We start from the raw sequence: 20,622 nt of genomic DNA, 5'->3' as shown, positions 1-20,622 counted from the left end.
TTCTTTAAAAGTAAGTATTGTTTTAAAACAATCAGGCCATTGATGATCAACATGTAGTAAACATTCTTTATTAATAGGGATTACGCCTGAGTGCGTACAGTGAACAGCACATCAAGTTACCCAGCATGAAACTCTATGACGCGGTAATAGCGATGGCTTTGCGATGTACGTACTGTATGTACTGTTGACTGTACCTGAGTCCGAGACTTTAATTAAGATTTACGATAAATATCTTTGAGTGTATTAGGCACTATCTGGCTTATGTTTATCCAAGTAAAATGTGTGTAGTAAAGTGAAATGTAATACATTTAAAAAATGGTGTTTTGTACAAGATTTACGGTTTCCCAACAATAGCTCTTACATTGTGAAAAGTTAGGCATACAATGCAGTTATTGCTGATTGTGTAAACATTGGTAGATGGGCGCGCCACGGCTGATGCCCCCACTTGGAGACATACGGGGAGATACTTGGTTCGTGACCGCGCCTTTGTCTTCTGATAAAGTTAATTTTCCCATTCTTCTGGTAGTTGTGCGACTGGAAACTTTTGTATCGAATCAGTCTGGCGACTCGACTCGGAGAGTTACTTGTTAGACTTTGTGGCGGGCTTTGTTTGTTCATGTCACTAATCCATTTTTTAGGTTTTATGTGAATATATTACATAATTCTATAAATAGGTGCATTAACTGTAGGAAATCTTTTCGGTGATTGTTAAAAAGTTTCGATACAATTACATTGTACATAGGTTTTGTGTACGAGCTCAACCGTAAGCTAAAAATGAATTATTTAAGACCCGTTTCTAAATAGACGTACCACTGACTGATGGGTTCTTGGATCATCATCAAGAATCTCTTCGACTAGATTGACTTACGTTTTATTTGTTACTGTATCATATCTTTGAAAAGTCTCTGTCTCTCCTCCACATTTGAGCGTTTTCCCGGTTACTTCTTTCGTTGCCAAGGCACCGGAGTCCAGGATTTTCTTTCCTTCTTTTTATCCTCCACTTCACATGGTTTCCGGGAAACCTTAGCTGTCAGATTGTTAGCACGCCTAAAAATGATTCTAAGGATGATTCCTAGATGACACGAGTATCTTTTTTACGGAGACTGTTTTCTACTAACTGTAAATCAACTGGCTATTTCAGTTACTGTACTTACAACTACTTGGTGTTTTATTGCGATATTGGATAGAAGACTGAACTATATTTATAAAAAGCTAACATAACTAACCGTATGTCTACATGATTTGCTTAAACGTTTTAGCAAATATCCTCAACAGTCTGACGACGGTTTCGCTCTTTAAAATTTTTGCGCGATACTCGCCGAATATGCATAATCGGATCATGAGATTGTATGGAGGGAAATGAGGGTTTACCCGCTTACCCTGCCAAGAATCTGAAATAAAGTGTTTATTTGTAAATTTATTTTTACATTTCCACGAATGAGATGCCAGTACAATTCTAGAACAAAATTGTTGAAAGTGACCGCAGTGTTAGACGGGCTGTTATATCTTTTGGCAAATTGATCGTAGATACAAAAGCGTTCCTTCACGAAACCTTTCGCCATCGGCCCGTCCTGTCAAGCCCTGAAACACAATGCCCGGTCCCAATACCTACAAGGCTCTTTCAATTGTTCGACTACCGCCGTATTTGAGGCCAGTAACAAATGGCAGCGATCTTCGATACCGTTCATCGGAGTAAAGGAATAAAAAGAGTTTAGGCAAAGTTTAATTTCCGTCTCCGACTGTACGAATTTGGGGAAATATTTTCGTATAAAGAGGAACTTTTTAATTGAGTCTCGAGAAATGAAGACTTATCGAATGCTTATTGAAAAGCTGACACTTTTGCGGTATCTCGGTTGGAATCGGCATCTGCCTTTTTGTATGTTTATGGAAGAATGGAGCAGGAGTGATTTCTTCAGACAAAGGCGTGTAAATATGGGGTGTGTGGGGGAGGAAGGGAGGGAGGTCACGTCCGGCGGACTGGTTCACGCGTCGCTGAGCCGCCGCTGACGCTGGCAGCCTTCCCGACTCCAAGAATATTCAGACGCGCTAATCCTGTTTGTTCATTCTTTGGTAAACTAACCATTTATGGTCTCGTACGTTTTCTAGCTTTTGGGTAAACTTTTATATTCAACGCCATACAAAGTTTTTGTTTGAACGACACAAAAAATGGTGTAAATATTTAGGGTGAAACGATGTTCTTACTTTATTTCTATACCTATTTATATCCTGAATGGAAATTATGAAATATTTCTTTTCGAATATGGAAAGCAGAACATGTCAGTCTTTTCCTGTTTGCACTTTTTTATCATTTTGTACCTGGTAAATAAAGTATTTTTTTACTGTTCTAGTTAATAGAACTTGTTTTTTATTATTATTAACAAGTAATAATAAGTAATTTTAACGAGACTCCCTGGGAGTGCCTGGACTTTGTGAAATTATGAAAAAAGGTCAGGCGACAATAGTAATGGAATTACAAAAGGGCATTGGGTGATTATATTTAAAATTTCAAAAATTCGTTTATGTTCGTAAATGCGTTTTTTTCTAAATGTGTTTCTTTTGATTTGTCATTTAACTAATGTAATGAGCTGAAATATTTTGAAATAATGAATTAATTATTATACTAAATCTGCATATCAGGGATGGTTGCTAGTGTTTCATAAAACACAAAATGTAGTACTCTTTAGTCAAAAGTCTATGTACCAGCTGTTGAAAGTTAAAACTTCATCCTATCTAGACCATTATTCGAAACGACGGAAGATAAAATTTGAATAAAAGTAGAAGATTATTATAAATGTAGCAACTTTGTTTTAAACACACTCTACTCTTATAGCGAGCCTCTGCTACATGTTTTTAATGAAGATCTTCATGATAAATAAATAATTTTTGATTTTGACATAAGTATCGCTAACATATATGAATTTAGCGAAGTATATGAATGTCAAGATATTTGACTAGAATGAGTGAATGAGCTTGGTCTTCTAGATTGGTACATATTTCTTTTTAAGTACTAGTCTGCTAGATGTCAATATTAAATCTAAGACCGAACATGGTACGATGATTATCACACAAAAAACCGAACACTGTAAATATCTTAATGAGTTTCTTATGAGTTTACAAGAAATGTTTTCACAAAAGCAGAGGGTAATCCAACTTGCGATATTATTGCGGACTCTCTACCTCCATTACCACATTAATTCCGTGCATATTCCTCATAATGTTTTATTCTCATCCAATTCTAAGGTATGTGTTTGATTAAATTAAGTCAAATCTGACTTGGAGTAATGCTGTTGGTTCCGGTTGGTTGGTTGCAGTCATTACAATCTACCTATCCACATTTGACCCACGGTTGGCCACATAAAGAATCATAATTCCTCAGGTCATTTGAAACTGTCTTTTTTCCAATATAATGATATTGGAAAAAAGACAGTTTCAAGTGTGAAATGAATGATTACGAACTTGAATTTATAGGTCACTGACGAGCGGTTAGACCTTTCGACTATTAAAGTAAATGTCTGACTCAAAATTTTAATAAATTGCTGGTGTTTATCATATTATTCATTATTATTGTTAGGATGTTGTTAGGATAGGCCCTATCGCCCCCGGATATTGAGGTTATTGTCTGAATACTGATTAGAGACGCCTCTGTTTTTTATCTTGAGGACATTATGATGATATCTCTCCTTGGAGATGTGAATGAAGTTTTAGATTATGAATTTGTTACTAAAGATTGTTTTATTTTTTATATTAATAGTCATTGTTAAGTAAAAAAGTAAGTGAGCGTGGATTCGGTCTTATTAGATGAAACGCTACAGTCATATATGTCCTATCGTATCCTTCGCCCCACTAGTAGATTTTAGATGTATGTTCGTACAGGAATGAGATTATAACCAATACAGATTTTAAGTAGGTAATTTATTCTATTTCCTATCTTGGATAACTGTTTTTAAAAACAATCAATTTATTTATAATAATCTACAAGGAACATTTACAATGTTTATGAAAGAAAACGTAAGTAACGTGCGTCTTGTAAAATTATACTGTTCTGATTTAAGATGATAGGCTTTCTTGCATTATTGAATGTCAACGTTAGCATAACTATCTCATAATTTGCCGCTATGTCGTTGGCTTTGTCAGTCAATCTACATATAGGCTCCATTCAATACATAATTCATGTAAACAATGCCGAATGTACTTAATCTATATGGATGATATCTTGATATATTCCAAAACTATTTGTGTACACAAACAGATGTACTGTAATATTTACTGATGTAACTAATCTTGATATGTCTTACATTTGGCAAATATGTTGCTAATTTCACTGAAATCTAGATACTAGAACTCATGAGTACTATTTTACCATTTTAAATACACAGATATAAAAACGTAACGGTAAATAGTAGGTACACTACAACTCGTTATTGCACCACAAGTGAAAAGTATTAAAAAGAAATATCAACATACAAAATAATTTAAGGCTCAAAGACTTTTATATTTATTAGTTATTAGCTTTTGCCCGCGGCTTCGCCCAGGTTAATTTATAAATAGTACCCTATGTCCTTCTCCATCTAAAAATTATATGTATGCAAAATTTCGCATTTTTAATAATGGTTAGGATTAGGATTAGTAGACAAACATTTATATGCTCCATCTTTTCAGTTTGACTACAAAATAAACGGCATCTTAGTTATTACTCTTGATATGTTTTTACACAATTTCTGCTAAGAAATAATATCTGATCTGATATTTCTAAAGACATTGGTTTAATTTAACTTTATTTCAAAATTTTGCGGCGAAAAACCACGAAAAAGTTATTTACAGAGCATTACTTGCTGAACCCGCGAACACATTTAATATTAGCCAGAAATTTCTTAACAAACGCACGTGCCGCCGTGACAGCCATTTTGTTCGACGCAGGTGAACCATTTTGCTAAAGTCAGCCCAATGTTGAAATTCAAAGGGGATTTTCTATACTTCATAAATCTCCACGATCGGTATCCAACGTTGCATAGTTATGCGATGAATCGGTCCCCGAGGATTTATTACGTCACTGATTTTTTCAATTGCTACGATGTTACTTAGATTTGTAAGACTTGTGATAAAGAGTCACGCTTTCATTTAAAGGAAGCACGAGTTTTTAAATAATTGACGTATTTCGAGTATTTTCAAAATTTTGAAAAATGAATCATCAAAATATGAAGCAGGCTTAGCTCATCGGCCGAATTTTAATCAACTGTCAATATAAGTTTTTTTTTAATGCTAACTTTTTAAAACATTATTACCACCATTATATTATATGGTATTGCTTAGTCGATGAAAGTTCAAAATATATACGAAGATACAAATAATCTAAAAAATAAAGTAGGGAAAGATGAAAGCGCCATAAGTGCCGATGATCTGAAGTACCAGGACAGCAGAAAAGCGAAGCGTTATAATTACAAGAGTCCCCCTGTCCCCCCACGCGACGTCTACCCGGTTTTTATTACCGACGCGTGACTTTTTACTCGGAAGGAAGTGTCCGGATTTGCATGCACCATCTAAAAGTACTTTTGAATAAAGATGCAACGTCCGTGCTGTTACAATTTACTTTATTTATGCAAATAATAATACTGTGTTTTAGGAACGTTTTCTAATAACTAGAATGTACAAAACTCCGTCTCTAGTGTCATAATTCCTAGGATTTTTATGTTTGTATCGAATTTTTATATGTTTACAAATTGATCAAGAAAAAGCAATTTCTTACACGTCCCACTTACAACAGCCTACGAACGAGGAAAGTTTCGATTAAAAATGAGAATTGATATCGCTAACGATAAAATTCTCTACGATACGGAACGTCTGCTGCTATCGGCAAGTTGACAGTGACTGATAGCCGCTCCAGCCTCACCCCCCTTACCCTCACTTACTCAAGATATTTACTTTGAAAAGAATTTAAGGTTTCCGAGAGACGTTTTGTTTTCGTGATATCAAAACATTGTTCATTGGAATGCGTATTTTTCTCGTATTGAAGTGACGTGTTTTGTCAGACAAGGAAACAAAAACATTGATTTTTAACGTTTTTTAAGAACCGGAACTAAGAAAGAACGCAGTGTCAATTTTATGAAACTTTTTTCATTGTATTGTCAACTCAGTGTGTTTATTGAAGAGAACTTATAAGGCTTCGTTTAAATAAAGCAAAATTAACTGCCCAGCAATATGAACTTTCACAACAGGAAAACTTGAGAAAGAAATCATTTATGGTTTCCTTTTTTGAAAATACCAGTTAAATGGATGATTACAAACATGAATTTCATTTTGGTTTATTAGTAGTTTTTTCTGCATAAATATATTAGTCCAAATATCAAGTCCTAATTACAGCGTATGTGAATATTAATACAATAGTCACAGCACATTTATGTACGCAATTTTTATCCCGATATTCCCATTGGAACGAAAACTCGAGACGCATCAAGTCGTCTTATAAAACAGAACCTGACTTTTTATTAAAAAAATACTCTTACAGTAATAAAGTCGTCAAACAAAATATTAAAATAACTAGGACTAGTAGGTAGTTTGTTATATTTTTATTTAACTCCAGTTTATTGCGCACAAAAACATTTCGTATATTATATAGTATTGTCTGCCAGTTTACAAATAGGTAGTTTATATTTATCTATGTTGGAAACTTTATATAATCCCGTTGACTGTACTTGAAATCTTTCTATTGTAGTACCTACACGACCAAAGGGTCGACGCTATCTTCGTCTTGTTATTGTGGTTTAACCAACTGTTGCCATATTTAGCGCACTGGTCCGATACGCTTGTTTTACCGTTGCTGTTGTCCAATTAAAGTTCGCGACCAGAGTTGCGCATGCGCTTAGTAATGATCGTATCAAATAAACTTTGTATTAGATAGTGTCGGAATCAGAATTGAAGGACGTTTTGTTCAATTACTTTGGATTTGGAAATTATAATAGGTTTAAGTCGCACAATTTTATCAAATTTTTTTTTATGACAAGGGTAAAAGAAAAATGGAGGAAGGAACTGCAACGTCTCGTGTTGTATTAAAAAGTGACGTATGCAATGGGAAAATAAAATGACCAGCTACAAAGTAATTGTTGAAATAATATAAAGCATTCGTTTCATTAAAATCGTATCAGCTTATAAAGCTTTTTCTTTTAGATGCATTTTTTCCTTCTATATTTTATTTTCGATATTTTTAGTTATTAATTGTTGATTTCCAAAGTCTTGCGTCAAGTAAAATTCAATCTACCAACGGTATAACAGTGTTTTACTAATCATACACGCTGTGGTATGGTCAGCAAAACTGAATCTTAATTTGTAGTGTCTCAAGTTGTAGGGTCAGCCAAGATAGACTATGAACTGTCAAAGTCTAGCTTGACTGATCCACTGAATCCATGTGCACAGTTGGTTTATCACGAATAATTTAATTGTTTCCAAGTATCAGTTGGTCCAGTTGGTAGCTTCACGTTATATCCATGTTAGTAACAAGTCAACAGACTAGGTGTCCTTCACGCTTCTCTTGTTTGTCGCAGAATTGTTGAACAAAACTTTTGAATTGTTTATTTTAATTGTTTATATTAGTCTTACAAAATTTTATGATAGTGACCGAAAAAATGTTAGTATAATTCCAGAACAGCATAATATTAAATGAATACCTATGTTTCTTTCCAGGTAATGCACTGGTTTTCTTCATCGGCTTCAACCACGACAAATAATTTACGGTATATAGTATATTTTCTTTACAGAGGTATTTCATCTGAATAAAGAATTTATTTTTTATATTGTCTCACATTTTCTGCTTACTACATAAATGCATGATGTATTAAATTCAAAATAATAAATCTATGGTAAAATTTGTGTTAGAAAATTTTATGTTACAACAAGAATCAACTGACAGTAAAAAAGATATCTCAAAAACAACAACAACCATTTGTATATATATCTATAAATTGAACTACAAAACCGCAGGCTTTGCCAGCAAAGGAGTCCTCCAGTGGGCTTACTCTGGGACTCAGGGCTTTGGCTTACCATCTTGCATAATGTCAATAGTGAGTTGTCTACCCCCCTCTCAAACCTCCCCAAGGACAGAAACGAGATACGGCCTAATTCGAAGCTAATGTTGCCAACTTATTCGCAATTATGAAGTTGGGATTACATCACGAAGTTTGCGTTAATTTGTTTGCAGATTATGCGAGGTGAGATCGCTTTAGAATTTGATATGACATGACAGTTGAGCCATGCAAAACGTGAAATGATATAGACATTACGATTATTGTAGTATGCTATTATCAGTTTGACACAATACCTCTATTAGAGGTATGTGATAGTAAGTAAATTTAATTTGTATATCGTGATACTAATTTCATAAAAGTTAAATTTAATATTAATTAGTATATGTATTTATATTTCTTCATTTGTCATACAGACTCAGATACCAGTTTCTCGTATTAGATTTGCAAAAATCTTGATCTGTTACTTGAATTAACAATTTGATAAAAAAAATCCTCATAACTTTGCATTTGAGCAACAGTTAAAATTAGCCCATTTCTTATGAATCTAAAATTATAAGAAAAAAATTCCATTGCACTTTATGTTTTTGGCAATTATATTATTGCCGGTTGGTTTAGATAGTTGGTATAAAAATGCTTCACTATATAGTATAAAACAAAGTAGCTTCCCGCTGTCTGTCTATCCCTATGTACGTTTAGTAAACTACGCAACGAATTTTGATGCAGATTTTTTAATAGATAGATGAAGATTGTGGGTGTATAATTTATTATGGTTTCACCCTAGCGAAGCCGGGACGAGCTGCTGGTAAAAATTAAATTTAAATATAATTCCAGCAATAGTGCTCCTATTAGTTTAGTTTCAGAGTTTCAGGGCGACAAAGATCGATTGGCGCGCTATTACCATATCGGCGAGTCAGGGAGCTGAGTGTAAAACAATGTCACTCAGATTACATCATACACTTGATTGAGATGGTAACGGGCTTATATGTGTAATGTAATTAATGTTTTGACGTAATAATAATACGGCGCCATAATATATTTTACATATAATATTATCTTAAAAATTAGTAGGTACGTAGCCTAAAAAAATGTTCAACTATTCTTAATTATTCGACTGCATTGATAAATCTATCTTCATGAAAGATTTCAGCTAGGTCACAATAAAGTTGTAGGTCTACTTAACCGTTTTTTTTTGAATTTATTTCGATGTAGGCTTTAGTCGCTTTTTGGTTATAAATATTACTTTGTGTATAACACACAGAATAATCAAATTATCAAAGAGGAACTGTTTTCTTTCGTACCATTTTGTTTTCGTTGCTGTTTGGTTACAAACAATGTAATTCTGAAAATGTTTTCGAAGTGCATCATCCTTAGACCAGTTTGCACGATTTACTTGATAGGATTTTGGTCGGTCTAGTGCAGATTGGTGGACTAAATACGACTGATTATTCAGCTGTGCCTTATCAGGCTTTGCTTTGCCGCATATCTACGGAACAGTGGAATACGCCCAAACAATATTGTTATTGACACTGTATCCATATTGAAAATATTCATGTCGTGTAATTCTAGTACTGCGTGTAAATCGAGAACAATGTAAACTACTTTTTACATCACTTTTTATCACTCTTTACATCCTACATGTAAATTTTTGAATGTGCGAGGATGTGGGGATGTTTGTTACTCGATCATGCATGAAATACTTGACGAATTATCGAATAAATCGAATATGAAATAAATCTTGGTACTTGGGCATAATATAAGCTGGATAAGCACTTCTTACTCTTTCGGAACATCTACGAAAGAATAAAAAAAGAATCCACAATCTATGTGGCCAGTGTGTACAAAAAATTAATGCAATGCTTTTTAAAACTGTTCTGTTCTTTTTAAATACTGGCTGTACATTAAGGTGGTAAAATGAATATAATTAAATTAACAAATAAAGAACATTTTTCGTGCTAATTAGTATAACAAAACCTAAGTCTGGTTTAAATATACTCAACTGAAATTATCCCGAGGTATAATTTTAAAAACTTTAAATTATGTATTTAAATTCTTCTTTTAATTTTGTTTTATAATATTTAAGTATTAGGTATTAAGTTTGTACTCCTGAGTTATAAGCAAGCAAACTCGCATGCGGCCTACTTGGATACGGTCATCGCAGCCTATGGCCTGCAATATCAGAAGTGTCACACTCGTGTTCTCGGCCCTAAATAAGTCTTTTTACGCCTTTCTTTACAAGTTCATGTTGTAGTCTCTGGGGGAAATCATAACAAGCGTGTTTTAAAACGGAAGTTCCTTTTAAAGAGCTCTATATGCCTTTTTGTATGACTTTGGATAGTATTTTTTTTTCACACTGTTATTGATTATTATATATTTGTGAGTTGCTTCAAAGAGGCATCAAATCAAAATTTAGTCTAGATTTTTAATATATAGAATGTTATCATCCACCACACATTGACAAAGTTTAATGTAGCCATATTAAAACCATTAATACCCGAGTTATATTTAAGAATGTAAATGGAACTCCATCAGTCAACGACGTCGAGCCTTAGGCTCCATTAATTTCCACATTATTAATCAATCAGCGCTGAAGCTAGCTCTAACATGACCAACAAAAAACTGTCTAGACTTGCCTTTATTAATAATTCACCAGCTAGAAATAATTGTAACAAAAGTTAAAAACTCAACATATTGCCGGTTGTTTGTAAGAGATCCCTACATGGGATAAGTCCGCCATTGTATGTTTCTTTCTTGTATGAATTACTATTTATGTATGTATTAAAACAGTTAGGTTTTTAAAAACAAACAAACTCTTTTCAAACCATCTAACTTTAAACACAAAATTACTTACAGTCGAATAGTTTGATACGGCTAACGTTTCAAAAAACATTCATAGTGGTTACTATACTCAATAACATTGCAGTCGTGAGATGTTTTACGCAGACTATTGAAAGAAACGTCTGCTTATTCCTATGCATTTTACAATATCCTCTTAAGATTTTCTCTGTCCAACAGAATTTGAAACAGTTAGTGTTAAAACAAAATTAGTTATTATAGATAGAAACTTGTTAGTGTGAATCTTGATCCTTCCAAAGTTGGCCAGTAACACACATGCAAAAGAAAAATAAATCAAACAAAGATATTTTCGATAAAAGTGTAACTTATTTCTAACTGTATAAAGCAAAGAAAAGAAAACCATTAGTACAACAAAGGGGCCGTTACAGTTATAAAATTAGAATTCAACCGCAAACTCGTTGACAAAGAGCTTGCAAAGCGAATGACTTAAAAGAAAACCCAGAAATTTCGTTAAGAACTAATAACTCTTGGAGCTGGATAGCAGTAAAATAAGCCAAATTGGGCCATCCCTTCATCGGGGCCTACTTTTATGTTCCTTTATATCTTCCAGGCTCGCCACTTCCATGTCGCTGATAACATCGATTCATTATCATCTGATATTTTCTTTTATTACGTCCTTTGTTCGCAAACAACATTAGGTTTCATTGATTCTAGCGGCCATTTTGTGTCAGATTGAAATATTGTCTTTTGAAATTGGTTTGCAACGAATATAAAAATGTTAGTTAATTACTTTATTACCCATTTTACTCGACAAAGAATTTGAAATGTACACAATATGACAATGATGAGCCCCTTGGCAATGTTTATAAAAATACAAGTTTTAATGAAAATACAAAATAATTGACTGTATTTTTTAAAAGTATAAGAGCTTATTTAACATGTTCTGATAAAATATGATATGATATCTGACAAATATAAACTGCTTTATTAATCTGCCTGATGTGATTGGCTAGTTCGCCCTATTCAGCACTTGTGAAACACATTTTTTTACGCTATCTGTTCGATATTCATATTCCCATACGATAATATTATAAAGAGAAAAGATTTATGTTTTCATTTTTTGTTTGTAATGAATAAACACAAAAACTACTAGGCCGATTTTGATGAAACTTGACACAGAGATTAACGAAACCTTCAGGGATGATATAGGCTACTCGTCATAATGGTTTCATCCGAGCGTAGCCAGGGCGGGCCGCTAATGTTATTTGACTATCATATATTTTATCAACAAGGTGTGAAACAGGCCCTCTGTTAAAAATAGAAAAAAGTCATCCTAATCTAATGCGTAGTTCAAGAGCTCTTCAGCATTATCATAGCTATAACATTAGCATAGCTTTACCACAGAGAGATCCAGCGGTCGGTGGGCTACATTGGGCATGATTAGTATCTGCGGATAATGTGGTGCAGGCTTAGGTGCTCCACCGCAAACCGCCGCACTGCCACGCCGATATAGATCTAGAAAATTCGATCTATCATAATTGTAGTTTTTGAGGTAACTGCACTGAACAATACCTTTGTTTTAGTGTTGCCGCTCGATAGTCAACTATCGATAGCGTTTCGTTAGACTATCTAGATAATTTTGCTTACTATCAATACTATCGATAGAACGGCCTATTTCGATGGTAACTATTGATTGTTCGATGTTTTGGCATTTTCTTTCTACTCAAATTTCGACCAATTTATTCTGATAAATATCATATTTCTAACTAAACCCTGTTATTAAACAAGTTAAAGCATTTTTGTAAATAACAGGGTAAGTGTCTAAATATTCATTGAATAACTGAGACAAACAAAACAAATGCTTTCACATGTCTTGTAAAATGCTAGATAAAAACCTATAAGTAAGTGTTCCGTTTTTGGCATTTGGCTACGGAACCCTAAAAAAATCTAAAAACAAATGCTTAGATGTACAAGAAATATCAAGAGACTATTCGTTACCAGCTTCCAAACACATAGGTTGTTGTTATTTCAATATTCTGATTTATGTTTAACAAAGGTATTAAATTCTTATCCAACTATAAGGAAGACCTGCGCCCCCTTAGTGGGCATTCGAAGGCCGATGATAATGAAAATGGTATATTATATTTTTTATAATTTTGATGATAATATGTATATTTTTAATTATTTTGTCCATCGTTTACCAAATGCAGAATGAATTTTTCTAGATATTTTCTGTGCATTTGAAGTGTAACTTTAGAAAAACTAAGTCCCTGAGGTTGACAAGAGCATTATCGACGTCGTCGTGAAAGGACGAAGGACAGCTACCCCACTCCCCTTTCTCCCCCTCGGGGGTTCCTCTCGTTTGCTTGTCATGACGTAATCTTTAAAGACGATAACTAATCTTCTTAATTGATCTTTTTCCTTGATGAGTTAAACAAATGAGAGGACTGTGTAGGCTATGCGATAATAGGCATAAATTTATGTGGCTTAGGGTAGCTTTTCATGTATTAATGTTAATAACTGTGTTTTGTCATAGAGTTTATTTGCGGTTATTCTGCGGGTTCCGCTATCTTATACAAATAGGATGTTTTGTTAACACCTGTTAGCTACATTTTCTGAAAGGAAAACAATACTTTCAAAAATTTGCTCAAATAAGAACATAAAATATTGTCTTTACATAAGTGTGAGTGATCCATTGATGCGTCAATTTGTAATTTGAGAGGTAAAAAAATTTTTTTTTTGCTTTGGACAAATGGAAGTTATCGCACTTTTAATCGCATGTGCGCTCATATTACCATGCTAAACTTTTATTTTCTATCAAGTTATGATGCAATACAACCTTAGGGAAGGTCTGTACCCATTAATGACGATGAATGGTGCAATAAAGAGTTAATAATTCTCTATTTCATCATATAGTTGTGTAATAGTATATTATTAAAAAAATATATATCCTGTATTTGTTTGAAGCGGTGATTGGGATGTTGCGGCAGGGATGTGGTGCACGTTATTTCCAAAATACACCGTAATTAAGTGGATTTTCGTGTTCCAGTGTCGTTGCGCTTTAACCACCAACTACTAACAATTGTAATATAAACTTAATTAGTTAGATAGTTTGATAACTACGTGGGAAATCGTAAAGCTGTTAAGTTGCTATTTAGTAACAGTAAGTTAGTTACGTCGGTGTAATATGTCATATTTTGAGCGGCAACGCTCAGTGTTTGCGTTAGACTTTATGTTCGTGATATCGCAAACAAATCTTTGGCAGTCCGCAGGAAACAAATAGATATGCCTGGTAGAATTAGGAAGCATATTTAAGTGTCGTTAACTATTGCTTAGGGTGAGTTGCAAAGTTACCCTAAGCAGTAATTAGTTTGATTTGACGTTGGTTCTCGTCAAAATGTCGTACTTTGCGTTTTTCTGTGCATGTTAAAGTTAGCGTCAAAGTTTACGGTGCAACCCACCCTAAGGGTTTGTTTGACAAAAAATCAAAACAAAACCATTTATTAATTGCTAAATACGGGCATTAAACGCGCACGTTACTTTTATATTTATACGTACAAATTAAAAAAAAGTAAATTAATACTTATTGATAAAAAGCCAATGAAAAAAGGAATTATAACTCTTGTTTGGATCAAAATTGAAAATCTAAATGGCAGGACCATAACAAATTCCGATCATATTCTTGACAAGTACTTATCAGTGCAACCATTTCACCCGCGTCACAGGAAAGCGGAGTGGTCTTTAGCGAAAAATTAAACGATTGTCTCTTCAACAGATACAAAGTAATGCATTATCCATACGTGTCTGCGGTCGAATTTTCCGCTCCAGTGTTTTGGAGAAATAACTGGCCTGCATAATTGGTTATCGCGTTGGATAATTTGAAAAATTTCGTTGAGGCCATAATTTTACGGAAACGAGCGGTGTTCCACATCGCGTCGCATGATGCCAGTTCATTAATAAAATTGTACTTTTTGTTGCAACCTTAGTGTTGTGATAAACGAGCTCAATCAATGTCGTCTTCGGGTAAAATTGTTAAAAAATTTGGATTTTATTTTTTAGATCAATTCTTAAATTTTAAATCTTTATAGCTACTTGATACTATAAGGTGTTAATTTCTTTCAAAGTTGTATAAAGAAATTTTATGAATAGCCGGGTCCACACCGGACGATCCATCGCGCTCCGATCGCGCGCGGCAGCAGCGCGATCCAAAGATGCAGGCGGTGTAGACGTGCCGCGCGCGATCCATGCGCACGTATTGGAGCGCGCGCTCCCTACCTCGCGCGATCCGTGTGCGGTCGGTTTTTGTGCCAGCATCAAAGGTGCCTCAGTTGCGTGATGCGCGCGGTGTGGACGGTTGTGTTGGTTCGCGCGATCCACCTCGCCATGGACATCTCAGAAAGTCGCCGTTTGATATCGCTTTATAAAGAATTTAAATGTTTATGGGATCCCAAAGATTCTAATTACACCAATAGAGGTGTTAGAGATGATGCTTGGCGTCAGATTTCTCGTGAAATGGGGAATAAGTCGATCGAGAACCTAAAGAAAAAAATGCGATCTCTGGCGGGAGGCTACAGAAGGGAGAAATACAGAGAGAAGCAAAGCCGTATAACTGGATCCGGTAAGAAAACAAAGCTACTTTTTATCTGTAGGTATTAAAATTATATATTTTAGTATAAGTAATTACATCATAATATTTACTGTGGATTTCACGTGATTTCACTTTTTACATTTAAGCTGTTAGAAATACACGTGGTTATTTTAATGAGTAACTTGTTTATTTCAGGTGCTCAAGATACATATAAATCAAAGTGGTTTGCGTATGATGACTTCGACTTTATGGCGGATAAAAATGAACCCGGAACCACACGCGATACATTGGAACATGTAAGCTATTAGTTTACTGATATTCATTTTGCCAAACTATTGTATGGTTTGTAACAAAGTGTCTTGCTAAGTGGGACCGTAATGTAGTGGCATTTTCTGTTGCTCTTCTTGGTACGACGGCCATCGGTTGTAGCGATTGTGATGGCGGTTCATTTCGCCAGCTTCCAGGTATTACATCTCCATTCTCCTGTACTGTATCAAACGTTCCTGGCGATATAAAGTTAGGATTACTGCGTAAGTAGTTATATAGATGAACCGTTGCCAGCACGACTTTAGTCGCAGTTTCTGGTTCCAAAAGCATAGGTTTACGCAGGACTCTGTAGACAGAACTAAGTACTCCAAACGCGTTTTCAACTACTCTACGTGCTCTTGACAGTCGGTAGTTGAAAATTCTTTCACAAGAACCCCTTTCCCGTGTACCATCGTATGGTTTCATAGTATAATCATTAAGCTGAAAAGCTTTATCACCTAGTATATAATAGGGTACCTCAATTTTATAGGGAACTTGCAATATCTCCGGTGGAGGAATATTTAGCTCTTTTTTTTCAAGTTTTTTATATAAATTTGTGCTTTTGAACACGCCTCCATCTGATATTCTGCCTTTAGTCCCAACATTCACATACAAGAACCTATAATTTGCATCTACTAATGCAAAAAGAACAATACTAGGAAATAATTTGTAATTATCAAAGTCGTTGCCACTATTGAAAGGCGATTGTATAGCGACGTGTTTGCCGTCCATCGCTCCTATCACGTGTGGGAAATTCCACTTATTCTCGAATTGCTGAGAAACTGTACGCCATTCTTCTTCAGTTGACGGCACCTGAAAATAAAGGAGATCTTAATTATAATATAAAGCTGAAAATAAGAATATGCAGTAAATAGTAATAATAATTGTTGTTACAGGTAGAATCTGATACGACTGAAGGGGTTAATACTACAGTGAGCGAAAACGAGAACAGTAACATTAGTAGTGACATACAACCGGAGAGAGCCAACCACCACACAGAGCAGAGTAGAGAGCACAATGATCATAATGCACAAACCAGTGTCCAAACAACAAACAAAAGAACAAAAAAAAGAAAGAAAACTACTTCTAATAATGCAGATGACATATCAGATGAAACTCTTTCAGAGGCTTTCCAACTTCTGCAACAATGTGCTCAGCCACCACAACCGGAAACTGATTCTTACATTGCTTTCGGGCAGTATATATCTACTGAATTGCGGAAATATGATGCAGTAACATTAGCTAATGTCAAAAATGCTATATGCCAAGTTATTTTTCAAGCTGACACAGGAAGATATGGGGATAGCAATTATGGATATTACACTAATTCATATCCTGGCACACCAATAGCATCCACTTCATCACAGTCCCAGTCTCTACAACCTCAAAATTATCCAGCTCCAATTCCACAGACATCACCGTCTGCTCATCTAGCCTCCAATTCATCGCAGTCCCAGTTTGAGAAACCTCAGGATTATTCACTTCCACAGTCATCACCGAATTAAATAAGTACCTACCTATATACCTATATCATGTTTTCAAAAAATAATTAATAATTGTAAACATGTTACTTCTTTAAATTATGATTGTAATACAATACTTTTTTATTGAGTAATAAAGTATGGTTTTACTTACCTTTACATAATCATTTAACAGGTCAATGATGGCTTCACAAACTTCAGGAATAATTTTCGATATAGACTGTTTGGAAATGCGGAACAGATACTGCAAACTGACATACGAATCTCCAGTTGCTAAAAATCTCAATGTTAGTAATAATCTTTCCTTCACAGTAATGGCATCTCTATAATTTGTATCATTCTTTCTTAGCTTGTTATTCAATAATGAACACAATATCTCAAATTGATTAGCATTCATTCTTGCAAAATTGTGTTCAACTTTATCTGACACTAACTCTGCGTACAGCTGATTCCCAGATTCCAAGCGATTTTTGTAAATTTGTTTCACCCAAAACCGTCGTTTTCTTTTTTGTGATTTTTTGCGCAAGCATTTAAGCAAAATAAAAGTTACTGCTGCAACGGCAAGACGCCGCCGTTGTACGTGTGACTCCATATCGTACAAGAGTTAGACTGGCTGAATCACGGATCGCCTTAGGATCGCTTGGAGCGCATATTTGGGATCGCAAGTTTCCAAAAGTGGATCGGCCTAACACGATCCACGATCCACGATCCACGCTCCGCGATCCTGGATCGCGGATCGCGGGATCGATGGATCTTTTTTGGTGTAGACCCGGCTAATGAAATGACATAAAGAGAGCTCAAACCGAAATACATGTACTTACATGGCGAAACATTTTTCACCATGTATTTCCGTACAAGGAGAGTCGAACCCGACTTACTTCTCACGAGGACAATTATTCATAGTTAAGCTGCTTGGGTCCTTTCTGCGTGAGGACCGCTGTCTCGTTGAGCCAGCCCAGCTTCTTTAGGGCTAACCCTAAATGATATGCAATAAAAGCTAGGCAAAGAGAGTACAAAGACTGGTGTCACGATAACTGTCTGAAAATTGAAAATGTCTCTTCATCCATTTTGATAACCAAACTTACCAAAATTTTTTGCTGATTTGTAATAATGGATAGTAATAGATGTAAGGTGAAGGGCAATTTCTTTTTAAATAAGCATTTAACAAGTCAAATACACATTTTCTAAATAAACTAAATAGTCTCGCTGGCTTTCAATATAAACAAGGTTTTGGACGAGGATTCGTTTATTAATGGCTACGGCTTAAGTTTTCGTGCTAGACAACAATTGTTGAAATTAAATCCCCTATTTTATTTAAAAAGTTCCTTTACGTTCTCGCTTTTTATTTCTGTCTAGACAGTTTGTTATTTCAAATGGTCTTATCAACTTTTGAAAGGGTAAAAGTGTACATATGCAAATATTGTTCTACTTTAGTACTGGTCTGTTTGTGTGTATAATTTTGTCTAGTTCTATTTTAACTTTCTTGGCCAAATCTGTTTCTTTCGTAATAAAGACGAAAATAACCTACCTTATATGCTAGGCATTTGGTTTAGCCTAATCGTCACCAGCCGTCACCTATTGGTGTTTCTCAGAGCATTTAGACCGCTGCGGCTTTGTGATACACGCGCTATGGTTTCTGTTGTAAATGTAATGTGTTGTTAGTAAAATGTACGTGGTGTGTGTGTGTATTAAATAAATCATAATCAACTTAATTTATATATGTACAAATATACATACACAAAAAAGTAGTTTCTAGTATATGTAATCTTATAGAATGATTACATATACTATGATGGACAAACATTTCATGATCATACTTGGGTCAGTATAGTTTAAAAAAAATTCTCTGTAAAATGAAAATTAAGTAATAGAATAACTTTTTAGTGTAAACCACCTGATGTTTTTATTTCTAGCCTCTTATTGTGTCTCACTGCTAGGCAAAGGCCTTCTAAATTCAAACTGCCTGAATACGAAAAGCAAATGCTGACGAAGAATTATATATGCGCTTGACCGCTGTGTTGATACAATGATACTAATGTGTACCTAAACCCATTACGGTCGCAATTATCCAAAACCACGAAATTATCTCGGTTTCTACTAGATTAGCAGTGCAATATGGACACAGGGAAATGTACTGTTATGACGAGACTATGTTATTTTCTTGTAAATTTTGTACTGCGATATAATAAATGAGATTCTCACTGCGTTATTTCCTAACTGACCAGATATCAGGCACCAATGCAGCTGTTGTCAAATGCCATTTCAGGGTAAATAAACTTTTATTTTTCAACTTCTTTTACATCAAAACAATTCGCCTACGTATAATATTTCTACGTATAAATTTTGTCAGTTTTGTATAGTTCTCTCAAGGGAAGCATTGCCATTCTGGGCCATGCTCATATTAATGCACTGACATCAAAAAATTAAGCTATTAAACGATTTTGCTGATTTCTAATATTGCTTGCAACATATATCATATATAAATGCTTAAAAAAGTCGCGTTTTAATGTTGGACCAGTTTTCCAACGTGGCATGTGGGATAATTAAACACGTTTGCCCGCAAAGATAAATGAAATCATTCGACACAAGCCTCCATTGTTCCGTGCAAATAATTTGAAGGATTTAATTGGCTTTTAAATTGCCATCTCAGTTGTGTTCAACACATTATCAGACTTGTCAAGAGCTGTTCATGAGCGAAATTATTTATCTGTAACACAAGTGATAAAATAATTAACCTCCGAAAAGTGGTCGGGCTTTATGAAGTTTATTTTTATTGGTTTTGAAATTGTTATGTGGGGAATTTATGTTGATTGTAGATATTATAAAGTTTTGTTTATGTAAGATCTAACAGATTTTTACCACACATGTTTAAAAGAGCTTTAAAATGATATTCCCTTCACTTAATTATAGAGCTATAAAATAATATTCTTTAAAATTTTTGATACAATTACTATTCAACAACTTCAAAATGAATATTAAAATAAAAAGCATGAGTATTTTGAACATAGAATTTAGTAGGATAATAAGTACTTAATAGGAAAAAAATAGAAGAATAAAATTTTGGCTTAAGCTGGAAATACCATGTGAATGGAAATGTTTTTTTATTCTTACGAGTACTGGCCACTTAAATATAAAAAAAAAAAACTTTGCCGCACCCTGCCACACTTATGTCACATAGCACAAGCTACAACCATCGACAAATTCTCAATACCAGTTAGTTACATACATGAATCCTTTAAGATATTACAACTAGTTAGCTTCCTAAGTTGGCTAAGTTAGCTGACTGCGACTCGACTTGTTACTTTAATGCTTCACTGAACTTCGCCACAATCGATTTTATCCAACCGATACGATCTGCTGCTAATTCTAGTTCAAAAACTTTTATTATTTTTTTTAGTCTCCCTCGTCGCATGTTCTTAATTTTATTTTTGAGACGTTT

The 20,622-nt window shown here is 34.5% G+C and overlaps 2 protein-coding genes across 4 annotated transcripts in view; both read left to right on the top strand.

Annotated features, from left to right (window-relative positions):
* Positions 1-20,622, top strand: part of Sema1a (Semaphorin 1a) — a 318,087-nt gene that overhangs the window by 21,731 nt on the left and 275,734 nt on the right. The gene's annotated exons all lie outside the window — the stretch shown is intronic.
* LOC128677779 (uncharacterized) lies at positions 14,965-17,960 on the top strand. The gene is made up of 3 exons (XM_053758870.2): positions 14,965-15,426; positions 15,592-15,692; positions 16,599-17,960. Exons 1-3 carry the CDS (start codon positions 15,144-15,146, stop codon positions 17,205-17,207), a joined length of 993 nt encoding a protein of 330 aa, XP_053614845.2. The 5' UTR covers positions 14,965-15,143; the 3' UTR covers positions 17,208-17,960.

The sequence above is a fragment of the Plodia interpunctella genome, chromosome 18 (assembly GCF_027563975.2).
Source record: "Plodia interpunctella isolate USDA-ARS_2022_Savannah chromosome 18, ilPloInte3.2, whole genome shotgun sequence".
Taxonomy (NCBI): Eukaryota; Metazoa; Arthropoda; class Insecta; order Lepidoptera; family Pyralidae; genus Plodia; species Plodia interpunctella.
This window is presented reverse-complemented; position numbering and strand designations above follow the sequence as displayed.